Source organism: Coregonus lavaretus (genome assembly GCF_964263955.1).
Source record: "Coregonus lavaretus genome assembly, contig: HAP1_SCAFFOLD_69, whole genome shotgun sequence".
Lineage (NCBI taxonomy): Eukaryota > Metazoa > Chordata > Actinopteri > Salmoniformes > Salmonidae > Coregonus > Coregonus lavaretus.
Window position 1 is genome coordinate 1,810,524 of NW_028158220.1, and position 23,277 is coordinate 1,833,800.

At 44.9% G+C, this 23,277-nt stretch overlaps 2 protein-coding genes across 2 annotated transcripts in view; both read right to left on the reverse strand.

The window, feature by feature from the left end:
* LOC311124270 (uncharacterized protein) overlaps nt 1-4,027 on the reverse strand; it is a gene marked incomplete at its 3' end in the record, with an annotated part of 41,941 nt that extends 37,914 nt beyond the window's left edge. The window contains exon 1 of the mRNA XM_084198439.1: nt 3,414-4,027. Within this exon, the coding sequence (XP_084054565.1) occupies nt 3,414-3,828 (415 nt within the window). The 5' untranslated portion in view covers nt 3,829-4,027. The remainder of the gene's footprint in view (nt 1-3,413) is intronic.
* The window catches only part of LOC311124275 (uncharacterized protein), a gene marked incomplete at its 5' end in the record, with an annotated part of 339,652 nt that overhangs the window by 291,773 nt on the left and 24,602 nt on the right, over nt 1-23,277 (reverse strand). The gene's annotated exons all lie outside the window — the stretch shown is intronic.

A 23,277-nucleotide genomic window follows, 5' to 3' on the forward strand; every position in this document is an offset into this window, starting at 1 on the left:
TGGGTCTAAGATACAACATACTGTATGGGTCTAAGATACAACATACTGTATGGGTCTAAGATACAACATACTGTATGGGTCTAAGATACAACATACTGTATGGGTCTAAGATACAACGTACTGTATGGGTCTAACAACATACTGTATGGGTCTAAGCTACAACATACTGTATGGGTCTAAGATACAACATACTGTATGGGTCTAAGATACAACATACTGTATGGGTCTAAGATACAACATACTGTATGGGTCTAAGATACAACATACTGTATGGGTCTAAGATACAACATACTGTATGGGTCTAAGATACAACATACTGTATGGGTCTAACAACATACTGTATGGGTCTAACAACATACTGTATGGGTCTAAGCTACAACATACTGTATGGGTCTAAGATACAACATACTGTATGGGTCTAAGATACAACATACTGTATGGGTCTAAGATACAACATACTGTATGGGTCTAAGATACAACATACTGTATGGGTCTAAGATACAACATACTGTATGGGTCTAAGATACAACATACTGTATGGGTCTAAGATACAACATACTGTATGGGTCTAAGATACAACATACTGTATGGGTCTAACAACTTACTGTATGGGTCTAAGATACAACATACTGTATGGGTCTAAGATACAACATACTGTATGGGTCTAAGATACAACATACTGTATGGGTCTAAGATACAACATACTGTATGGGTCTAAGATTCAACATACTGTATGGGTCTAAGATACAACATACTGTATGGGTCTAAGATACAACATACTGTATGGGTCTAAGATACAACATACTGTATGGGTCTAAGATACAACATACTGTATTGGTCTAACAACATAGTGTATGGGTCTAAGATACAACATACTGTATGGGTCTAAGATACAACATACTGTATGGGTCTAAGATACAACATACTGTATGGGTCTAAGATACAACATACTGTATGGGTCTAAGATACAACATACTGTACGGGTCTAAGATACAACATACTGTATGGGTCTAACAACATACTGTATGGGTCTAACAACATACTGTATGGGTCTAAGATACAACATACTGTATGGGTCTAAGATACAACATACTGTATGGGTCTAACAACATACTGTATGGATCTAAGATACAACATACTGTATGGGTCTAAGATACAACATACTGTATGGGTCTAAGATACAACATACTGTATGGGTCTAACAACATACTGTATGGTCTAAGATACAACATACTGTATGGGTCTAAGATACAACATACTGTATGGGTCTAAGATACAACATACTGTATGGGTCTAACAACATACTGTATGGGTCTAAGATACAACATACTGTATGGGTCTAAGATACAACATACTGTATGGCTCTAAGATACAACATACTGTATGGCTCTAAGATACAACATACTGTATGGCTCTAAGATACAACATACTGTATGGGTCTAAGATATAACATACTGTATGGGTATAACAACATACTGTATGGGTCTATGATACAACATACTGTATGGGTCTAACAACATACTGTATGGGTCTAACAACATACTGTATGGGTCTAAGATACAACATACTGTATGGGTCTAACAACATACTGTATGGGTCTAAGATACAACATACTGTATGGGTCTAAGATACAACATACTGTATGGGTCTAAGATACAACATACTGTATGGGTCTAAGATACAACATACTGTATGGGTCTAAGATACAACATACTGTATGGGTCTAAAATACAACATATTGTATGGGTCTAAGATACAACATACTGTATGGGTCTAACAACATACTGTATGGGTCTAACAACATACTGTATGGGTCTAACAACATACTGTATGGGTCTATGATACAACATACTGTATGGGTCTAAGATACAACATACTGTATGGGTCTAACAACATACTGTATGGGTCTAAGATACAACATACTGTATGGGTCTAAGATACAACATACTGTATGGGTCTAAGATACAACACACTGTATGGGTCTAACAACATACTGTATGGGTCTAAGATAGGAGGAAACTGGGAGGGTTTTATCGGGAGGCTCATTTCAAACAACCACCTTGCTTCCCAACATCCCGTGACTCAAGAGTTGTGTTTATTTTGATGGTCGAGCGAGAGTTGGTCACCAACTGGATGTCACAGTGACTTACCAATTAGTTCCTTCCGCTTTCAAGACAACTGGGGAATCGGTCATTCTGACATTTCCGACTTGAACACTCATAGAAACATTTCCTTGGTTTCCCCACTTGGAAAATATTGGAATCGACCAACAGGAAGCTCTACACAACATTTACATTTACGTCATTTAGCAGACGCTCTTATCCAGAGCGACTTACAGTTAGTGAATATATATATATATATATCGATTCCCACGGGGGGCCAGTATAAAAGATACAACATACTGTATAAAAATATATATATATATATTTTATTTTATATACTGGCCCCCCGTGGGAATCGAACCCACAACCCTGGCGTTGCAAACGCCATGCTCTATCAACTGAGCTACATCCCTGCCGGCCATTCCCTCCCCTACCCTGGACGACGCTGGGCCAATTGTGCGCCGCCCCATGGGTCTCCCGGTCGCGGCCGGCTGCGACAGAGCCTGGATTCGAACCAGGATCTCTAGTGGCACAGCTAGCTGCCTTAGACCACTGCGCCACAACAAACTTCCATACACTTTAACTATGAGGTTCCGAGTTCTCTTGAAAGCACCAACACGTTACTGATTTCAGGAGCATGAAGACGAGCCGTGCGAACGACCATTACACCTAATAAAATACCAAATCACCGGTGTTCGAGGTGCATGCCGGCCCTGAGGTGCTTCCCACTGGGCAGCTGTATCACGGTGTCGCCGGCGGTAGTTAACGTGGCCAAATGTTTTCCTCCAAGTTGTAAGCAGCACAACAGCCTGCACGGCAAGTCTGTGTTTCACTGTGTCCTTAGCCCCGGCCTGCCGAGCACTGCTTTACGCCGAGGGAATGTAGCTAGCTGGCTAACCTCGTCCCACACTGCGTGGAAGTGTCTGGGAAGGAGATTACTAGCTAGCTAGCACAAGCTAGTGTAGCCCTAGAGGAAGAGAGAGAACCAACTCACGGGAATATCTCTCCTTCCAGCAGGTGGAGTTTTTGTATGGAGGTCTGTGAGCTGGTCCAAGTTGGTCAACTAAATGAATGGCTTACGTGCTACGTGATGTTTACTTTGATCGAATAGAAGTTTCGTAATGCTTAAGTTGTTCTGAGTGTACTGATAAGTAGGACACGTGACATACCGACAACTTAGAGAAAAAACACTATAGGAGATGGCTTTGCAAATTCATAACATGATGCTAGTAGCATAGCATCTCTCTCCATTGAATTGACAAGCGAACTCCAAATATCCAAAGTGAAAAACACATTTAAGGCGGTACTTACTGGTGTTAATCAGATCTCCTATCTCCTCCTCTTCATCTTCATCTTTCAACGTGACAGTAATCTCTCCCTCCTTCTTCACTCCAAAAACGGCATCCTCCTCTATCTCTTCCTCCTCTTCTTTCACTCTGAACGTGTCCTCCTCTTCTTTCACTGTAACATCCTCCTCCTCTTTCACTCTGAACGCGTCTTCCTCTTCTTTCACTGTAACATCCTCCTCCTCTTTCACTCTGAACGCGTCTTCCTCTTCTTTCACTGTAACGTCTTTCTCTTCTTCTTTCACGGTAACAGCTTCACCCTCTACTTGTTTTTGTATTGTAACATCCTCCTCTTCCTCCTCCTCTTTCACTAGAGCTTCTTTCTCCGTCCAGCAGACCTCCTCTTCTTTAGCAGGAGGAGAGTAGCTTAGTGAGCTCATGGTCGGGGATGTTAGCTAGCTAGGCTAGTGCTAACTTAACAAGCCAGCTAGCTGACTAATAACAACTTAATATTAAATTAAATAGGTTAACAAGTAGATACGTCCGAAGTGTGTTTAAAACACAGTAGCTAATATACACCGAAAGCGTCTAGAGCTTGAATCTTTCGGCTGTTGGCTAACCAGCTACGGAGGTGGTTGACTGTTGCTTTCCGTCCACTAGATTACACGTCACGCTTTAAGCATCGCCTGAAAGACACACAGCGCCATCTGCTGACTGGAGTGGGTATCGCAGTTGAGGAAAATATTTTATTTTCAAAGTTTATTTTAAATGTATATAATTATATAATACTATTATATTGAGACATATATATTGTTATTTAGCAGACGCTCTTATCCAGAGATGAAAAATGAGAAAAATGTTGTAAATTGATTTGCATTTTTAATGAGGGAAATAAGTATTTGACCCCTTTGCAAAACATTACTTAGTACTTGGTGGCAAAACCCTTGTTGGCAATCACAGAGGTCAGACGTTTCTTGTAGTTGGCCACCAGGTTTGCACACATCTCAGGAGGGATTTTGTCCCACTCCTCTTTGCAGATCTTCTCCAAGTCATTAAAGGTTTCGAGGCTGACGTTTGGCAACTCGAACCTTCAGCTCCCACCACAGATTTTCTATGGGATTAAGGTCTGGAGACTGGCTAGGCCACTCCAGGACCTTAATGTGCTTCTTCTTGAGCCACTCCTTTGTTGCCTTGGCCGTGTGTTTTGGGTCATTGTCATGCTGGAATACCCATCCACGACCCATTTTCAATGCCCTGGCTGAGGGAAGGAGGTTCTCACCCAAGATTTGACGGTACATGGCCCCGTCCATCGTCCCTTTGATGCGGTGAAGTTGAAAGATTACCACCTGTGATAAATTACCACCTGTGATAGATTACCACCTGTGATAGATTACCACCTGTGATAGATGACCACCTGTGATAGATTACCACCTGTGATAGATTACCACCTGTGATAGATTACCACCTGTGAAAGATGACCACCTGTGAAAGATTACCACCTGTGAAAGATTACCACCTGTCCTAGCGAAACACTGTCCTCTCCATTACTCCAGCCAAATAGTATCAAATACTTGTTCTCCCCACTGTATATGCAGTTATCTTAGCCAGCCAGCTAACTGTAGCTATTTAGCCAACTAGCTATATTATTTCTCCCCACTGTATATATATTGTTATTTAGCAGATGCTCTTATCCAGAGCCACTTACAGGAGCAATTAGGGTTAAGTGTCTTGCTCAAGAGCACATCGACAGATTTTTCACCTCTACTGTATTTTAGTCAATGCCACTCCTACATATTGATCATCCTAATATTTATATCTTTCTTAATTCCATTCTTTTACTTTTAGATTAGTGTGTATTGTTGTGAATTGTTAGATACTACTGCACTGTTGGAGCTAGGAACGCAAGCGTTTCGCTACACCCGCAATAACATCTGCTAAATATGTGTACGTGACCAATACAATTTGATTTGATTTGAATTCACCTTTCAGCAGGACAATAATCTAAAACACACACGGACAAATCTCCAATGGAGTTGCTTATCAACAAGACAGGGAATGTTCCTGAGTGGCAGAGTTACAGTTAGGACTTAAATCAGCTTGGAAATCTATGGCAAGACTTGAAAATGGTTGTCTAGCAACGATCAACATCCAATTTGATAGAACTTGAAGAATTCTGAAAATAATAATGGGTAAATGTTGCACAATCCAAGTGTGCAAAGCTTTTAGAGACTCACCCAAAGAGACTCACAGCTGTAATCTCTGCCAAAGGTGATTCTACCATATATTGACTCAGCGTGGTGTGAATACTTAAATAAAAATTATTAACTAATATACTAAGTAAATATTTAATTTAAGTACATTAATATATACTTAAAATTTATAAATGAGATATTTCAAAAATGTCTAAAAACATGTTTTCACTTTGTCCTTTTTTTATTTTATTTTTTATTTATTTATTTCACCTTCATTTAACCAGGTAAGCCAGTTGAGAACAAGTTCTCATTTACAACTGCGACCTGGCCAAGATAAAGCAAAGCAGTGCGATAAAAACAACAACACAGAGTTACATATGGGGTAAAACAAAACATAAAGTCAAAAATACAACAGAAAATATATATACAGTGTGTGCAAATGTAGCAAGTTATGGAGGTAAGGCAATAAATAGGCTATAGTGCAAAATAATTACAATTAGTATTAACACTGGAATGATAGATGTGCAAGAGATGATGTGCAAATAGAGATACTGGGGTACAAATGAGCAAAATAAATAACAACATAGGGATGAGGTAGTTGGGCGGGCTAATTTCAGATGGGCTGTGTACAGGTGCAGTGATCGGTAAGGTGCTCTGACAACTGATGCTTTAAGTTAGTGAGGGAGATAAGAGTCTCCAGCTTCAGAGATTTTTGCATTTCATTCCAGTCATTGGCAGCAGAGAACTGGAAGGAATGGCGGCCAAAGGAGGTGTTGGCTTTGGGGATGACCAGAGAGATATACCTGCTGGAGCGCATACTACGGGTGGGTGTTGCTATGGTGACCAATGAGCTAAGATAAGGCGGAGATTTGCCTAGCAGTGATTTATAGATGGCCTGGAGCCAGTGGGTTTGGCGACGAATATGTAGTGAGGACCAGCCAACAAGAGCGTACAGGTCACAGTGGTGGGTAGTATATGGGGCTTTGGAGACAAAACGGATGGCACTGTGATAGACTACATCCAATTTGCTGAGTAGAGTGTTGGAGGCTATTTTGTAAATGACATCGCCGAAGTCAAGGATCGGTAGGATAGTCAGTTTTACGAGGGCATGTTTGGCAGCATGAGTGAAGGAGGCTTTTTTGCGAAATAGGAAACCGATTCTAGATTTAACTTTGGATTGGAGATTCTTAATGTGAGTCTGGAAGGAGAGTTTACAGTCTAACCAGACACCTAGGTATTTGTAGTTGTCCACATACTCTAGGTCAGACCCGTCGAGAGTAGTGATTCTAGTCGGGTGGGTGGGTGCAAGCAGCATTCGGTTGAAGAGCATGCATTTAGTTTTACTAGTGTTTAAGAGCAGTTGGAGGCTACGGAAGGAGTGTTGTATGGCATTGAAGCTCGTTTGGAGGTTTGTTAACACAGTGTCCAATGAAGGGCCAGATGTATACAAAATGGTGTCGTCTGCGTAGAGGTGGATCTGAGAGTCACCAGCAGCAAGAGCGACATCATTGATATACACGGAGAAAAGTGTCGGCCCAAGAATTGAACCCTGTGGCACCCCCATAGAGACTGCCATAGGTCCAGACAACAGGCCCTCCGATTTGACACATTGAACTCTATCTGAGAAGTAGTTATGGAAGCTGCCTGTTTATATTTTAGACGTCAGAGATGTATAGAGAATGCGGTGGTTGACAGAGTCGAAAGCCTTGGCCAGGTCGATGAAGACGGCTGCACAGTACTGTCTATTATCGATCGCAGTTATAATATCGTTTAGGACCTTGAGCGTGGCTGAAGTGCACCCATGACCAGCTCGGAAACCGGATTGCATAGCGGAGAAGGTACGGTGGGATTCGAAATGGTCGGTGATCTGTTTGTTAACTTGGCTTTCCTTGTGTGTAGATGGGTGAATATTATTATTTTTTTCAATCCATTTTGAATTCAGGCTGTGACACAGCAAAATGTGGAATAAGTCAATGGGTATGAATACTTTCTGAAGACACTGTATAGAGTTATAGAGAGTGTTTGGAACCACCAAGACTCTTCTTAGAGACTCTTCCAGGCCAAACTCTGTGGAGTTGGTTGTCCTTCTGGAAGGTTCTCCCATCTCTGCAGCACTCCACCAATCAGGCCTTTATGGTAGAGTGGCCAGACGGAAGCCACTCCTCAGTAAAAGCCACTCCTCAGCCCGCTTGGAGTTTGCCAAAAGGCACCTAAAGGACTCTCAGACCATGAATGCCAAGCCTCACGTCTGGAGGAAACCGGGCACCATCCCTACGGTGAAGCATGGTGGTGGCAGCATCATGCTGTGTGGATGTTTTTCAGCGGCAGGGACTGGGAGACTAGTCAGGATCGAGGGAAAGATTAACAGAGCAAAGTACAGAGAGATCCTTGATGAAACCTGCTCCAGGGTGCTCAGGACCTCAGACTCGGTCGAAGGTTCACCTTCCAACAGGACAACGACCCTAAGCACACAGCCAAGACAACGCAGGAGTGGCTTTGGGACAAGTCTCTGAATAACCTTGAGTGGCCCAGCCAGAGCCCGGACTTTAACCCGATCGAACATCTCTGGAGAGACTTGAAAATAGCTGTGCAGCGACGCTCCCCATCCAACCTGACAGAGCTTGAGAGGATCTTCATAGAAGAATGGGAGAAACTCAACAGTAGACACAACATTAGTAGGCTTGATTACCAACAATGACAAGACAGCCTACAGGGAGGAGGTGAGGGCTCTAGGAGTGTGGTGCCAGGAAAATAACCTCTCACTCAACGTCAACAAAACAAAGGAGATGTATACGACAGATTTTTCACCTCTACTGTATTTTAGTCAATGCCACTCCTACATATTGCTCATCCTAATATTTATATATTTCTTAATTCCATTCTTTTACTTTTAGATTTGTGTGTATTGTTGTGAATTGTTAGATACTACTGCACTGTTGGAGCTAGGAACACAAGCGTTTCGCTACACCCGCAATAACATCTGCTAAAAATGTGTACGTGACCAATACAATTTGATATCAATGAGTGACATATTTAAAGGGAGCTGTGCATTTTTAACACACAACCCAACCCCTCCCCGTTTTTCAACTAGTCGTTCGTGTACAGTGCCGTTTTTGGTTCAATTTAACGTTGTATTACGTTTGTATGTACTGAACGTAGCCCAGTCGATGCTGCCAGTTTGACGTATAATCTAGTGGACGGGAAGCTTCTTCGAGAACAACAACACCACCTCGTTAGCATGCGATTCAACACCGCCGAAACATTTAAGCCCTTCAGACCAATTTCGGTGTCAGTAAAGAAAGAAGTAGAGGGTGAAGCTGTTACAGTGAAAGAAGAAGAGAAAGACGTTACAGTGAAAGAAGAGGAAGACGCGTTCAGAGTGAAAGAGGAGGAGGATGTTACGGTGAAGGAACATATAGAGGAGGATGCAGGTTTTGGAGTGGAAGAGGATGAGGAGGAAGAAGAGGAGGAGGAGGAAGAAGAAGAAGAGGAGGAGGAGGAGGAAGAAGAGGAGGAGACTGAAGATAGGATTAACGCCAGTAAGTACAGTCTTAAACAGGGGAACCGACAATAACATTGACAGTAATACAGTGGGGTCTGAAATGATTGGGGGGGGGGGGGGGGGCTCTTGGCATCAGGGACAACCTTTTCCTGTTTTAAAGCTAGTTTACTACAATTCTACACATTTTGACATGGCTTATGTCATGCTATCTGAGTGACTCAAACATAACAAAATGGCATTAGATTCTCCCTGACGGTCTAGTTTTTATTTTGGGGATTGTTAGTTCTCATGGATTATCTTATAATAAATAACAATAATAAATATATAAATACCTCAATTATTTCCTCTATGTCCTTTATATCTGGTTTTAGTCGTTTTAAGTTTACACTGCAACGATTCTGAATGAATATAAGGGAAACACTGGAGTAATGTTTTCCTCTCAATTAGGTAGGGGTGAAAAGTATTGACACCCCTGTTTTCAAAACCCTTTCAATACCTCACCTTGGGAGGATAACGGCACTGAGCCTTTTTCTAAGATGTTTAATGATTTGGAGAACACATTGGGAGGGATCTTAGACGATTCCCCCATACAGTGTCCTTCCAGATCCTTGATATCCCTCATCTGCACTTATGGACTGCCCCTCTTCAATTCAAACCACAGGTTTTCAATGGGGTTAAAGTCTGGAGACTGAGATGGCCATGCATTCTCATTTTGACACCAAACCACAGGTTTTCAATGGGGTTAAAGTCTGGAGACTGAGATGGCCATGCCATCTTAAGAGAGTCATAGTTACTGGCAACGCTTCATTGAATTTCTTCACTGTGATGTGAGGAGCACCGGCGAAGCGGGGCTTGTCTCCTTTGAATATCATTCATTTAACATTCGATTGATCCGCGTGGCGGTAGTTGACCCTTTTACGGCTTACAGATTGTCCGTCAGTCCTGTCAGTCATCCATGTGCTACACACTACTTACCTGGATTGAGATCGCCAAAGGACTAGCGCTACTGTATCTGGGGTCCTACTGCTAGGGTGGGCCATCCATTTCCTACTGCTAGGGTGGGCCATCCGTTTCCTACTGCTAGGGTGGGCCATCCGTTTCCTACTGCTAGGGGTGGGCCATCCATTTCCTACTGCTAGGGTGGGCCATCCGTTTCCTACTGCTAGGGTGGGCCATCCGTTTCCTACTGCTAGGGTGGGCCATCCGTTTCCTACTGCTAGGGGTGGGCCATCCATTTCCTACTGCTAGGGTGGGCCATCCGTTTCCTACTGCTAGGGTGGGCCATCCATTTCCTACTGCTAGGGTGGGCCATCCGTTTCCTACTGCTAGGGTGGGCCATCCGTTTCCTACTGCTAGGGGTGGGCCATCCATTTCCTACTGCTAGGGTGGGCCATCCGTTTCCTACTGCTAGGGTGGGCCATCCGTTTCCTACTGCTAGGGTGGGCTATCCGTTTCCTACTGCTAGGGTGGGCCATCCGTTTCCTACTGCTAGGGGTGGGCCATCCGTTTCCTACTGCTAGGGTGGGCCATCCGTTTCCTACTGCTAGGGTGGGCCATCCGTTACCTACTGCTAGGGTGGGCCATCCGTTACCTACTGCTAGGGTGGGCCATCCGTTTCCTACTGCTAGGGTTGGCCATCCGTTTCCTACTGCTAGGGTGGGCCATCCGTTTCCTACTGCTAGGGTGGGCCATCCGTTTCCTACTGCTAGGGTGGGCCATCCGTTTCCTACTGCTAGGGTGGGCCATCCGTTTCATTTACATTACATTTTAGTCATTTAGCAGACGCTCTTATCCAGAGCGACTTACAGTTAGTGAATACATATTTTTTTATACTGGTCCCCCGTGGGAATCGAACCCACAACCCTGGCGTTGCAAACGCCATGCTCTATCAACTGAGCTACATCCCTGCCGGCCATTCCCTCCCCTACCCTGGACGACGCTGGGCCAATTGTGCGCCGCCCATGAGTCTCCCGGTCGCGGCCGGCTGCGACAGAGCCGTTTCCTACTGGAAGGGGTGGGCCATCCGTTTCCTACTGCTAGGGGTGGGCCATCCGTTTCCTACTGCTAGGGTGGGCCATCCGTTTCCTACTGCTAGGGTGGGCCATCCGTTTCCTACTGCTTGTCTCCGTCTGGCACTCCCGAGAAACCTGAGGGCAATATAACAAGAGGGATTATTCGGCCGGTATTCGGAGGTAGCGCCCTCGGCTATTATATGCAAATGTACGATTATTTGTTAGCTTATGCTTGTGTGATACCATTCCTGCCCCTCGCACCTCACTGCGTGCGTGTCAGTATTGATGGCTGTGTGTTGTGATTGGGGGGCACTTTGATTACCGTGCACTCTCTGGTTTGCTCCCTCGGCCTGCACCGTCGTCAGCGTGCACCCTGTTCTGACGACCGCCCAAGTGGTCTCCCAATTTTATTGGGGTTTTCGTTGTTAGGAGTACCAAGGAATATCAGATCCACTTGACCTGATGCGGCCCCGGGTGATTTAAACACCCTCCTCACTCGGGGCCTCTTCCTCCAGCCGGTCGGCACGGAAACATTCTCTCAGCAGATCGATGGAGTAGAGCAGGACTCTCCGGCTCACCAGCTGTCCCATACCCTTCACCGAGCTGCTCGACAGCACCAAGTCATCGGCAAACGCTAAAGTGGTGGTCTGGCTGCCTTCCGACCCGACCCCCCGAGCCGTGGTCGTTCGAGTGTCTGGATCAACGGATCCAGAGCCAGATTGAACAGCAGAGGTGACATTGGGTCACCTTGCTTAACACCGACCGACATGTCAATCTTTGTGGATTTTACTCCGTCAATGATAATGGAAGTTGTGCTTTTTCTCATAGGTGCTCCGGATCAGCTCCATGATGTGCTGTTCGAGGCCCCTTTGCCCTAGAACACCCTGAAGGTGTCACGAACCGTTCACTTCGCCGTCTAAGATTAGGGCCGTCAGTTTGGACTGGTCTTTCTCGAACAACATCTGTTGTTGACGGTAGACCGTACTCTTAACTTTCCCTCTTTTGTTACCGCTCATAGGCCTGTTTTCCCTTGTATTGTTTCGTGGACACGACCCAATCGCTTGATATGTGAGACCATGGCGGGAAGACCCGGTTCACCGGCAACCCCCAATCCCTGCCCCATGTGACCGTGTCTAGCGGGGAGAGGGGGGGATGAAGCCGGTCGGGCACATCCCTGGCAATCCGGTGGTGCGCTAAAGTATTCCTGCTTGTCTCTGTCTTGTCTCTGTCTTGTCTCTGGAGCCCCGTGCCGTCTGTTCTTTACTCTCTTTTACTTGTTATTGCTGTTTTTCCATTAGTGTCTTTCCAGCTGTATGTGTGTTCCCTTTCTAGGGGTGTTTGATGTTTTCTCTTTTGTTCTATTCGAACTGCGACGCTGGGTTTGGAGCGGGCCCCTCCCTCGTAGCGGGCCCCTTGATGGGCGTGCAGGCCTTAATCAACAACCTAGCCTTGGCAGTGGAGGTGGCTATTGGTTTGTGTATGTGGTTCCATCTTTCAATTTCTTGTATTGCCGCTTTTCCACTCATTCTGGGCTAGATCAGCCCCGCTTCGCACCCCAGCCCGACCGACCCAGCCCTTAGAGCCAATCACCGACCCAGCCCTTAGAGCCAATCACCGACCCAGCCCTTAGAGCCAATCACCGACCCAGCCCTTAGAGCCAATCACTGACCCAGCCCTTAGAGCCAATCCTTATCCCGAAGTTACGGATCTGACTTGCCGACTTCCCTTAACCTACGTTGTTCTAACATGCCAGAGGCTGTTCACCTTGGAGACCTGCTGCGGATATGGGTACGGCCCGGCGCGAGATTTACACCCTCTCCCCCGGATTTTCAAGGGCCAGTGAGAGCTCACCGGACGCCGCCGGAACCGCAACGCTTTTCCAGGGCTTGGGCCCCTCTCTCGGGGTGAAACCCATTCCAGGGCGCCCTGCCCTTCACAAAGAAAAGAGAACTCTCCCCGGGGCTCCTGCCAGCTTCTCCGGGATCTGTCGCGTCACCGCACTGGACGCCTCGCAGCGCCCGTCTCCGCCACTCCGGATTCGGGGATCTGAACCCGACTCCCTTTCGATCGGCCGGAGGCGACTGAGGCCATCGCCCCTCCCTTCCGAACGGCGTTCGCCCATCTCTTAGGACCGACTGACCCATGTTCAACTGCTGTTCACATGGAACCCTTCTCCACTTCGGCCTTCAAAGTTATCGTTTGAATATTTGCTACTACCACCATGGCACTTGTTAAGGTCAACGGCATCATGAACACATTACCAAAACCTGGTTGCTTCTGCCAGGAGGCTGAAACGTAGCCGCAAGTGCATCTTCTAGCAAGACAATAACCCCAAGCACACATCAAAATCCACAAAGGACAATGGCCATCTCAGTTTCTGGACTTGTCACCCATTCAAAACCTGTGATGATTTGGAATTGAAGAGGGCAGGCCGTAAGCACAGATGAATGATGTGAAGGATTCTGTATGGAGGAGTGGTCTAAGATCCCTCCCAATGTGTTCTCCAATCTCATAAAACATTGTAGAAAGAGGCTCAGTGCCGTTATCCTCGCAAGGTGAGGTATTGAAAACGGAGGTGTCAATATTTTGTTATTATTTGTTAAACAAAATCTCTTTGTCTAATAAATTGTATTAGTATAACTTATAATTTCCCCTTTTTTTTGCGTATAGCTCAGTATTTAAATTATTTATTTTATACAGTAATTTTGGCTCATCTTTATCAAGGGTGTCATTATCTATTATTATAGAGCTCTGATCAGCCTATAAACATTACATTATCTATTATTATAGAGCTCTGTTCAGCCTATAAACATGACATTATCTATTATTATAGAGCTCTGATCAGCCTATAAACATGACATTATCTATTATTATAGAGCTCTGTTAAGCCTATAAACATTACATTATCTATTATTATAGAGCTCTGATCAGCCTATAACCTGACATTATCTATTATTGTAGAGCTCTGATCAGCCTATAAACATGACATGATCTATTATTATAGAGCTCTGATCAGCCTATAAACATGACATTATCTATTATTATAGAGCTCTGATCAGCCTATAAACATGACATTATCTATTATTATAGAGCTCTGATCAGCCTAAAACATGACATTATCTATTATTATAGAGCTCTGATCAGCCTATAACATGACATTATCTATTATTATAGAGCTCTGATCAGCCTATAAACATGACATTATCTATTATTATAGAGCTCTGATCAGCCTATAAACATGACATTATCTATTATTATAGAGCTCTGATCAGCCTAAAACATGACATTATCTATTATTATAGAGCTCTGATCAGCCTATAACATGACATTATCTATTATTATAGAGCTCTGATCAGCCTATAAACATGATTTATTATTATAGAGCTCTGCTCAGCCTATAAATATGACATTATCTAGTCTGGCGGGTAGAGTGTTGTGCCAGTAACCGAAAGGTTGCTGTATCGAATCCCCTCGAGCTGACAAGGTAAAAATCTGTCGTTCTGCCCCTGAGCAAGGCAGTTAACCCGCTGTTCCCCTGAGCAAGGCAGTTAACCCGCTGTTCCCCTGAGCAAGGCAGTTAACCCACTGTTCCCCTGAGCAAGGCAGTTAACCCGCTGTTCCCCTGAGCAAGGCAGTTAACCCGCTGTTCCCCTGAGCAAGGCAGTTAACCCGCTGTTCCCCTGAGCAAGGCAGTTAACCCACTGTTCCCCTGAGCAAGGCAGTTAACCCACTGTTCCCCTGAGCAAGGCAGTTAACCCACTGTTCCCCTGAGCAAGGCAGTTAACCCGCTGTTCCCCTGAGCAAGGCAGTTAACCCACTGTTCCCCTGAGCAAGGCAGTTAACCCACTGTTCCCCTGAGCAAGGCAGTTAACCCACTGTTCCCCTGAGCAAGGCAGTTAACCCACTGTTCCCCTGAGCAAGGCAGTTAACCCACTGTTCCCCTGAGCAAGGCAGTTAACCCACTGTTCCCCTGAGCAAGGCAGTTAACCCACTGTTCCCCTGAGCAAGGCAGTTAACCCACTGTTCCCCTGAGCAAGGCAGTTAACCCACTGTTCCCCGGGCGCCGATGACATGGATGCCGATTAAGGCAGCCCCCCCGCACCTCTCTGATTCAGAGGGGTTGGGTTAAATGCAGAAGACACATTTCAGTTGAATGCATTCAGAACTGACTAGGTGTCCCCCAGTCTATAAACATGAAAGCAAGATCAGATTTTATGTTCTACATTATTATCATTGTGATCATTATAATAATAATAATAATTATTTTTATTGTTATTATTATTGTTATTATTGCGGCCACCAAGTTTTTATTGAATGTTCTGAAAACTGACTTCAGGTTATTGAGGAATCTAGCCTCACAGGAAGACAGTTTTATTTTATGGAGGTTTAATTCAGTTCTCTGTTTAGTATTGAACTAAATACTCTGTCTTTGGCAGGAGAGGGACCAGACTCTCACTCTGACAGTGGGAAGAGTCCTTCAGGGGAACCAGACCCAGAGACGTCCAAACCAGCGAGACAACACCACTGCTCCCACTGTGGAAAGAGTTTTAAGTGTTTAAGGAAGTTGAAAGTACATGAGAGAACGCACACAGGAGAAAACCCTTACGATTGCTCTCACTGTGGAAAGAGTTTTACCAAGTTAGGGAACCTAAAAGAGCATGAGAGGACACACTCAGGAGAAAAGCCTTTCCAATGTTCCCTGTGTGGAAAGAAGTTCACCCAGTTACGGTACCTGAAACAACATGAAGAAATACACACAGAAGATAGGAAGACATACCACTGCTCTCAGTGTGATAAGATATTTACTGGGTTAGGAAACCTGAAAAAACATACAAGAATACACTCTGGAGAGAAGCCTTACCACTGTTCCCACTGTGGAAAGAGTTTTACTCAGTTAGGGAGCCTGAAAACACATGAGAGGGGACACACAGGAGAAAAGCCTTACCACTGTTCCCATTGTGAAACGAGGTTTACCCATCGAGGGAGCCTGAAAGCGCATGAGAGAATACACACAGGAGAAAAGCCTTACCAATGTTCCCGATGTGAAAAGAGCTTTACCCGTTTAGGGAGCCTGAAAAAGCATGAGAGAATACACACAGGAGAAAAGGCTTACCACTGTTCCCATTGTGAAAAGAGGTTTACCCATAGAGGGAGCCTGAAAGCGCATGAGAGAATACACACAGGAGAAAAGCCTTACCAATGTTCCCATTGTGAAACAAGGTTTACCCATCGAGGGAGCCTGAAAGCGCATGAGAGAATACACACAGGAGAAAAGCCTTAACAATGTTCCCGATGTGAAAAGAGCTTTACCCGGTTAGGGAGCCTGAAAAAGCATGAGAGAATACATACAGGAGAAAAGGCTTTCCAACATACTAATACACAGGAGGAGAAGACATACCACTGCTCTCATTGTAAAAAGACATTTTCCCAGTCAGAGGACCTGAAATCACATGAGAGAATAGAGAGGCTGTGTTCTGATTTATGTTTTTGATTGAGAAATTGTGTTTTTGTTCATGCTACATGAAATCTAATTGTATGAATGAAATCATACTGAAAAATAGGTCAACATTTTTTTCCAGCTCTAGACAAGATCATGTCTAAAATCAGATTCAACAAGTTAAAAATATATATATTATGTTTTGATTATGAACTTAAGATTGATTGTATGCAAGTGTAAACCCCTAAATGTTGTTCACTATATAATTTGGATATTTCAAAATTTTTAATTATTAAATAGATGAATATAATTAGTATTTCTTCATTCAGATTGTCATTGGTTCTAAATTGACTCTGATTAAATAAAAGGTGAAATAAAATAAAATAAATACCATATTATTTTTGGGAAGTCTATTTGGTTCTTAAGTTCAGACATATACAGTGGGGAAAAAAAGTATTTAGTCAGCCACCAATTGTGCAAGTTCTCCCACTTAAAAAGATGAGAGAGGCCTGTAATTTTCATCATAGGTACACGTCAACTATGACAGACAAATTGAGAAAAAAAATCCAGAAAATCAAATTGTAGGATTTTTTATGAATTTATTTGCAAATTATGGTGGAAAATAAGTATTTGGTCACCTACAAACAAGCAAGATTTCTGGCTCTCACAGACCTGTAACTTCTTCTTTAAGAGGCTCCTCTGTCCTCCACTCGTTACCTGTATTAATGGCACCTGTTTGAACTTGTTATCAGTATAAAAGACACCTGTCCACAACCTCAAACAGTCACACTCCAAACTCCACTATGGCCAAGACCAAAGAGCTGTGAAAGGACACCAGAAACAAAATTGTAGACCTGCACCAGGCTGGGAAGACTGAATCTGCAATAGGTAAGCAGCTTGGTTTGAAGAAATCAACTGTGGGAGCAATTATTAGGAAATGGAAGACATACAAGACCACTGATAATCTCCCTCGATCTGGGGCTCCACGCAAGATCTCACCCCGTGGGGATAAAATGATCACAAGAACGGTGAGCAAAAATCGCAGAACCACACGGGGGGACCTAGTGAATAACCTGCAGAGAGCTGGGACCAAAGTAACAAAGCCTACCATCAGTAACACACTACGCCGCCAGGGACTCAAATCCTGCAGTGCCAGACGTGTCCCCCTGCTTAAGCCAGTACATGTCCAGGCCCGTCTGAAGTTTGCTAGAGTGCATTTGGATGATCCAGAAGAGGATTGGGAGAATGTCATATGGTCAGATGAAACCAAAATATAACTTTTTGGTAAAAACTCAACTCGTCGTGTTTGGAGGACAAAGAATGCTGAGTTGCATCCAAAGAACACCATACCTACTGTGAAGCATGGGGGTGGAAACATCATGCTTTGGGGCTGTTTTTCCCCTTTCTTCAAAGGGACCAGGACGACTGATCCGTGTAAAGGAAAGAATGAATGGGGCCATGTATCGTGAGATTTTGAGTGAAAACCTCCTTCCATCAGCAAGGGCATTGAAGATGAAACGTGGCTGGGTCTTTCAGCATGACAATGATCCCAAACACACTGCCCGGGCAACGAAGGAGTGGCTTCGTAAGAAGCATTTCAAGGTCCTGGATTGGCCTAGCCAGTCTCCAGATCTCAACCCCATAGAAAATCTTTGGAGGGAGTTGAAAGTCTGTGTTGCCCAGCGACAGCCCCAAAACATCACTGCTCTAGAGAAGATCTGCATCGAGGAATGGACCAAAATACCAGCAACAGTGTGTGAAAACCTTGTGAAGACTTACAGAAAACGTTTGACCTGTGCCAACAAAGGGTATATAACAAAGTATTGAGAAACTTTTGTTATTGACCAAATACTTTTTTCCACCATAATTTGCAAATAAATTCATAAAAAATCCTACAATGTGATTTTCTGGAAAAATGTTTCTCATTTTGTCTGTCATAGTTGACGTGTACCTATGATGAAAATTACAGGCCTCTCTCATCTTTTTAAGTGGGAGAACTTGCACAATTGGTGGCTGACTAAATACTTTTTTCCCCCACTGTATATGGGGCTTTGGTGACAAAATGGATGGCACTGTGATAGACTACATCCAATTTGCTGAGTAGAGTGTTGGAGGCTATTTTGTAAATGACATCGCCGAAGTCAAGGATCGGTAGGATAGTCCGTTTTACGAGGGCATGTTTGGCAGCATGAGTGAAGGAGGCTTTGTTGCGAAATAGGAAGCCGATTCTACATTTAACTTTGGATTGGAGATGCTTAATGTGAGTCTGGAAGGAGAGTTTACAGTCTAACCAGACACCTAGGTATTTGTAGTCCACATACTCTAGGTCAGACCCGTAGAGAATAGTGATTTTAGTCGGGTTGGCGGGTGCCAGCAGCGTTCGATTGAAGAGCATGCATTTAGTTTTAATTGTGTTTAAGAGCAGTTGGAGGCTACGGAAGGAGTGTTGAATGGCACTGAAGCTCGTTTGGAGGTTTGTTAACACAGTGTCCAATGAAGGGCCAGATGTATGTGTGTTTTTCCGCGATATTTGTAATTTATTTTGTACATAATGTTTCTGCCATCGTCTCTTATAACCAAAAAGAGCTTCTGGATATCAGGACAGCGATTACTCACCTCGCATTGAACTAAGATTTTTTCTTCAACGAGGCGGTCGCGAAGGATATCCTACAGACACCCGACAAGGCCCAGATCCCCGTCATTCGCGTGAGGAAGAGACGGAGATATCGCGGACGCAGATCCGGGTGCCTTGTAAGGATCCGACGGCGAGCGAGTAAACTGCCTCTCCCATCAATCCTATTAGCCAACGTTCAATCTTTTGAGAATAAAATGGACGATTTAAGATTACGGTTATCCTACCAACGGGACATTAAAAACTGTAATATCTTATGTTTCACGGAGTCGTGGCTGAACGACAACAATGATAACATTCAGCTAGCAGGCTATACGCTACATCAGCAGGACAGAACGTCTGACTCTGGTAAGACAAGGGGTGGCGGTCTCTGTATATTTGTAAACAACAGCTGGTGCACAAAATCAAATACTAAGGAAGTCTCGAGGTTTTGCTCGCCTGAGGTAGAGTATCTTATGATAAGCTGTAGACCACACTATTTACCAAGAGAGTTTTCATCTATATTTTTCATAGCTGTCTATTTACCACCACAAACCAATGCTGGCATTAAGATTGCACTGAATGAGTTGTACAAGGCCATTAATCAACAGGAAAACGCTCATCCAGATGCAGCGCTCCTAGTGGCCGGGGACTTTAATGCAGGGAAACTTAAATCCGTTCTACCTAATTTCTACCAGCATGTTAAATGTGCAACCAGAGGGAAAAAAACTCTAGACCACCTTTACTCCACACACAGAGACGCATACAAAGCTCTCCCTCGCCCTCCATTTGGCAAATCTGACCATAACTCTATCCTCCTGATTCCTGCTTATAAGCAAAAACTGAAGCAGGAAGCACCAGTGATTCGGTTAATAAAAAAGTGGTCAGATGACGCAGATGCTAAGCTACAGGACTGTTTTGCTAGCACAGACTGGAACATGTTCCGGGATTCTTCAGACAGCATTGAGGAGTACACCACATCAGTCACTGGCTTCATCAATAAGTGCATCGATGATGTCGTCCCCACAGTGACCGTACGTACATACCCCAAACAGAAGCCATGGATTACAGGAAACATCCTCACTGAGCTAAAGGGTAGAGCTGCCGCTTTCAAGGAACGGGACTCTAACCCGGACGCTTATAAGAAATCCCGCTATGACCTCCGACGAACCATCAAACAGGCAAAGAGTCAATACAGGTCTAAGATGGAATCATACTACACTGGCTCTGACGCTCGTCGGATGTGGCAGGGCTTGAAAACTATTACAGACTACAAAGGGAAGCACAGCCGCGAGCTGCCCAGTGACACAAGCCTACCAGACGAGCTAAACCACTTCTATGCTCACTTCGAGGCAAGCAACACTGAAGCATGCATGAGAGCACCAGCTGTTCCGGATGACTATGTGATCACGCTCTCCGTAGCCGATGTGAGTAAGACTTTTAAGCAGGTCAACATTCACAAGGCCGCAGGGCCAGACGGATTACCAGGACGTGTACTCCGAGCATGTGCTGACCAACTGGCAAGTGTCTTCACTGACATTTTCAACATGTCCCTGACTGAGTCTGTAATACCAACATGTTTCAAGCAGACCACCATAGTCCCCGTGCCCAAGAACTCTAAGATAACCTGCCTAAATGACTACCGACCCGTAGCACTGACGTCTGTAGCCATGAAGTGCTTTGAAAGACTGGTCATGGCTCACATCAACAGCATAATCCCAGAAACCCTAGACCCACTCCAATTTGCATACCGCCCCAACAGATCCACAGATGATGCAATCTCTATCGCACTCCACACTGCCCTTTCCCACCTGGACAAGAGGAACACCTACGTGAGAATGCTATTCATTGACTACAGCTCAGCATTCAACACCATAGTGCCCTCTAAGCTCATCACTAAGCTAAGGATCCTGGGACTAAACACCTCCCTCTGCAACTGGATCCTGGACTTCCTGACGGGCCGCCCCCAGGTGGTAAGGGTAGGTAACAACACATCTGCCACACTGATCCTCAACATGGGGGCCCCTCAGGGGTGCGTGCTCAGTCCCCTCCTGTACTCTCTGTTCACCCATGACTGCATGGCCAGGCACGACTCCAACACCATCATTAAGTTTGCCGACGACACAACAGTGGTAGGCCTGATCACCGACAACGATGAGACAGCCTATAGGGAGGAGGTCAGAGATCTAGCCGTGTGGTGCCAGGACAACAACCTCTCCCTCAACGTGACCAAGACAAAGGAGATGATTGTGGACTACAGGGAAAAAAAAGAGGACTGAGCACGCCCCCATTCTCATCGACGGGGCTGTAGTGGAACAGGTTGAGAGCTTCAAGTTCCTTGGTGTCCACATCACCAACGAACTATCATGGTACAAACACACCAAGACAGTCGTGAAGAGGGCACGACAAAGCCTATTCCCCCTCAGGAGACTAAAAAGATTTGGCATGGGTCCTCAGATCCTCAAAAAATTCTACAGCTGCACCATCGAGAGCATCCTGACTGGTTGCATCACCGCCTGGTATGGCAACTGCTTGGACTCTGACCGCAAGGCACTACAGAGGGTAGTGCGTACGGCCCAGTACATCACTGGGGCAAAGCTCCCTGCCATCCAGGACCTCTATACCAGGCGGTGTCAGAGGAAGGCCCTCAAAATTGTCAAAGACTCCAGCCACCCTAGCCATAGACTGTTCTCTCTGCTACCGCACGGCAAGCGGTACCGGAGTGCCAAGTCTAGGTCCAAAAGACTTCTCAACAGCTTCTACCCCCAAGCCATAAGACTCCTGAACAGCTAATCATGGCTACCCGGACTATTTGCACTGCCCCCCCCACCCCATCCTTTTTACGCTGCTGCTACTCTGTTAAGTATTTATGCATAGTCACTTTAACTCTACCCACATGTACATATTACCTCAACTACCTCAACTAGCCGGTGCCCCCGCACATTGACTCTGCAACGGTACCCCCCTGTATATATAGCCTCCCTACTGTCACTTTATTTTACTGTATATATAGCCTCCCTACTGTCACTTTATTTTACTTCTGCTCTTTTTTTCTCAACACTTTTTTTGTTGTTGTTTTATTCTGACTTTTTTTGTTTAAAATAAATGCACTGTTGGTTAAGGGCTGTAAGTAAGCATTTCACTGTAATGTCTGCACCTGTTGTATTCGGCGCATGTGACCAATACAATTTGATTTGATTTGATTTGATTTGTATACAAAATGGTGTCGTCTGCGCAGAGGTGGATCTGAAAATCACCAGCAGCAAGAGCGACATCATTGATATACACAGAGATAAGAGTCGGCCCAATAATTGAACCCTGTGGCACCCCCATAGAGACTGCCATAGATCCAGACAACAGGCCCTCCGATTTGACACATTGAACTCTATCTGAGAAGTAGTTGGTGAACCAGGCGAGGCAGTCATTTGAGAAACCAAGGCTATTTAGTCTGCCAATAAGAATGCGGTGGTTGACAGAGTCGAAAGCCTTGGCCAGGTCGATGAAGACGGCTGCGCAGTACTGTCTATTATCGATCGCAGTTATAATATCGTTTAGGACCTTGAGCGTGGCTGAGGTGCACCCATGACCAGCTCGGAAACCGGATTGCATAGCGGATAAGGTACGGTGTGATTTGAAATGGTCGGTGATCTGTTTGTTAACTTGGCTTTCAAAAACGTTCGAAAGGCAGGGCAGGATGGATATAGGTCTGTAACAGTTTGGATCTAGAGTGTCACCCCCTTTGAATAGGGGGATGACCGCAGCAGCTTTCCAGTCTCTGGGGATCTCAGACGATATGAAAGAGAGGTTGAACATGCTGGTGATAGGGGTTGCGACAATTTCGGCGGCTAATTTTAGAAAGAAAGGGTCCAGATTGTCTAGCCCAGCTGATTTGTAGGGGTCCAGATTTTGCAGCTCTTTCAGAACATCAGCTGTCTGAATTTGTGTGACGGAGAAGCGGGGTGGGGGGGGGGGGGGGGGGGCATGGGCAAGTTGCAGCGGAGGGTGCAGAGCTGGTGGCCGGGGTAGTGGTAGCCAGGTGGAAAGCATGGCCAGCCGTAGCAAAATGCTTGTTGAAATGTTCGATTATCGTAGATTTATCGGTAGTGATAGTGTTTCCTAGCCTCAGTGCAGTGGG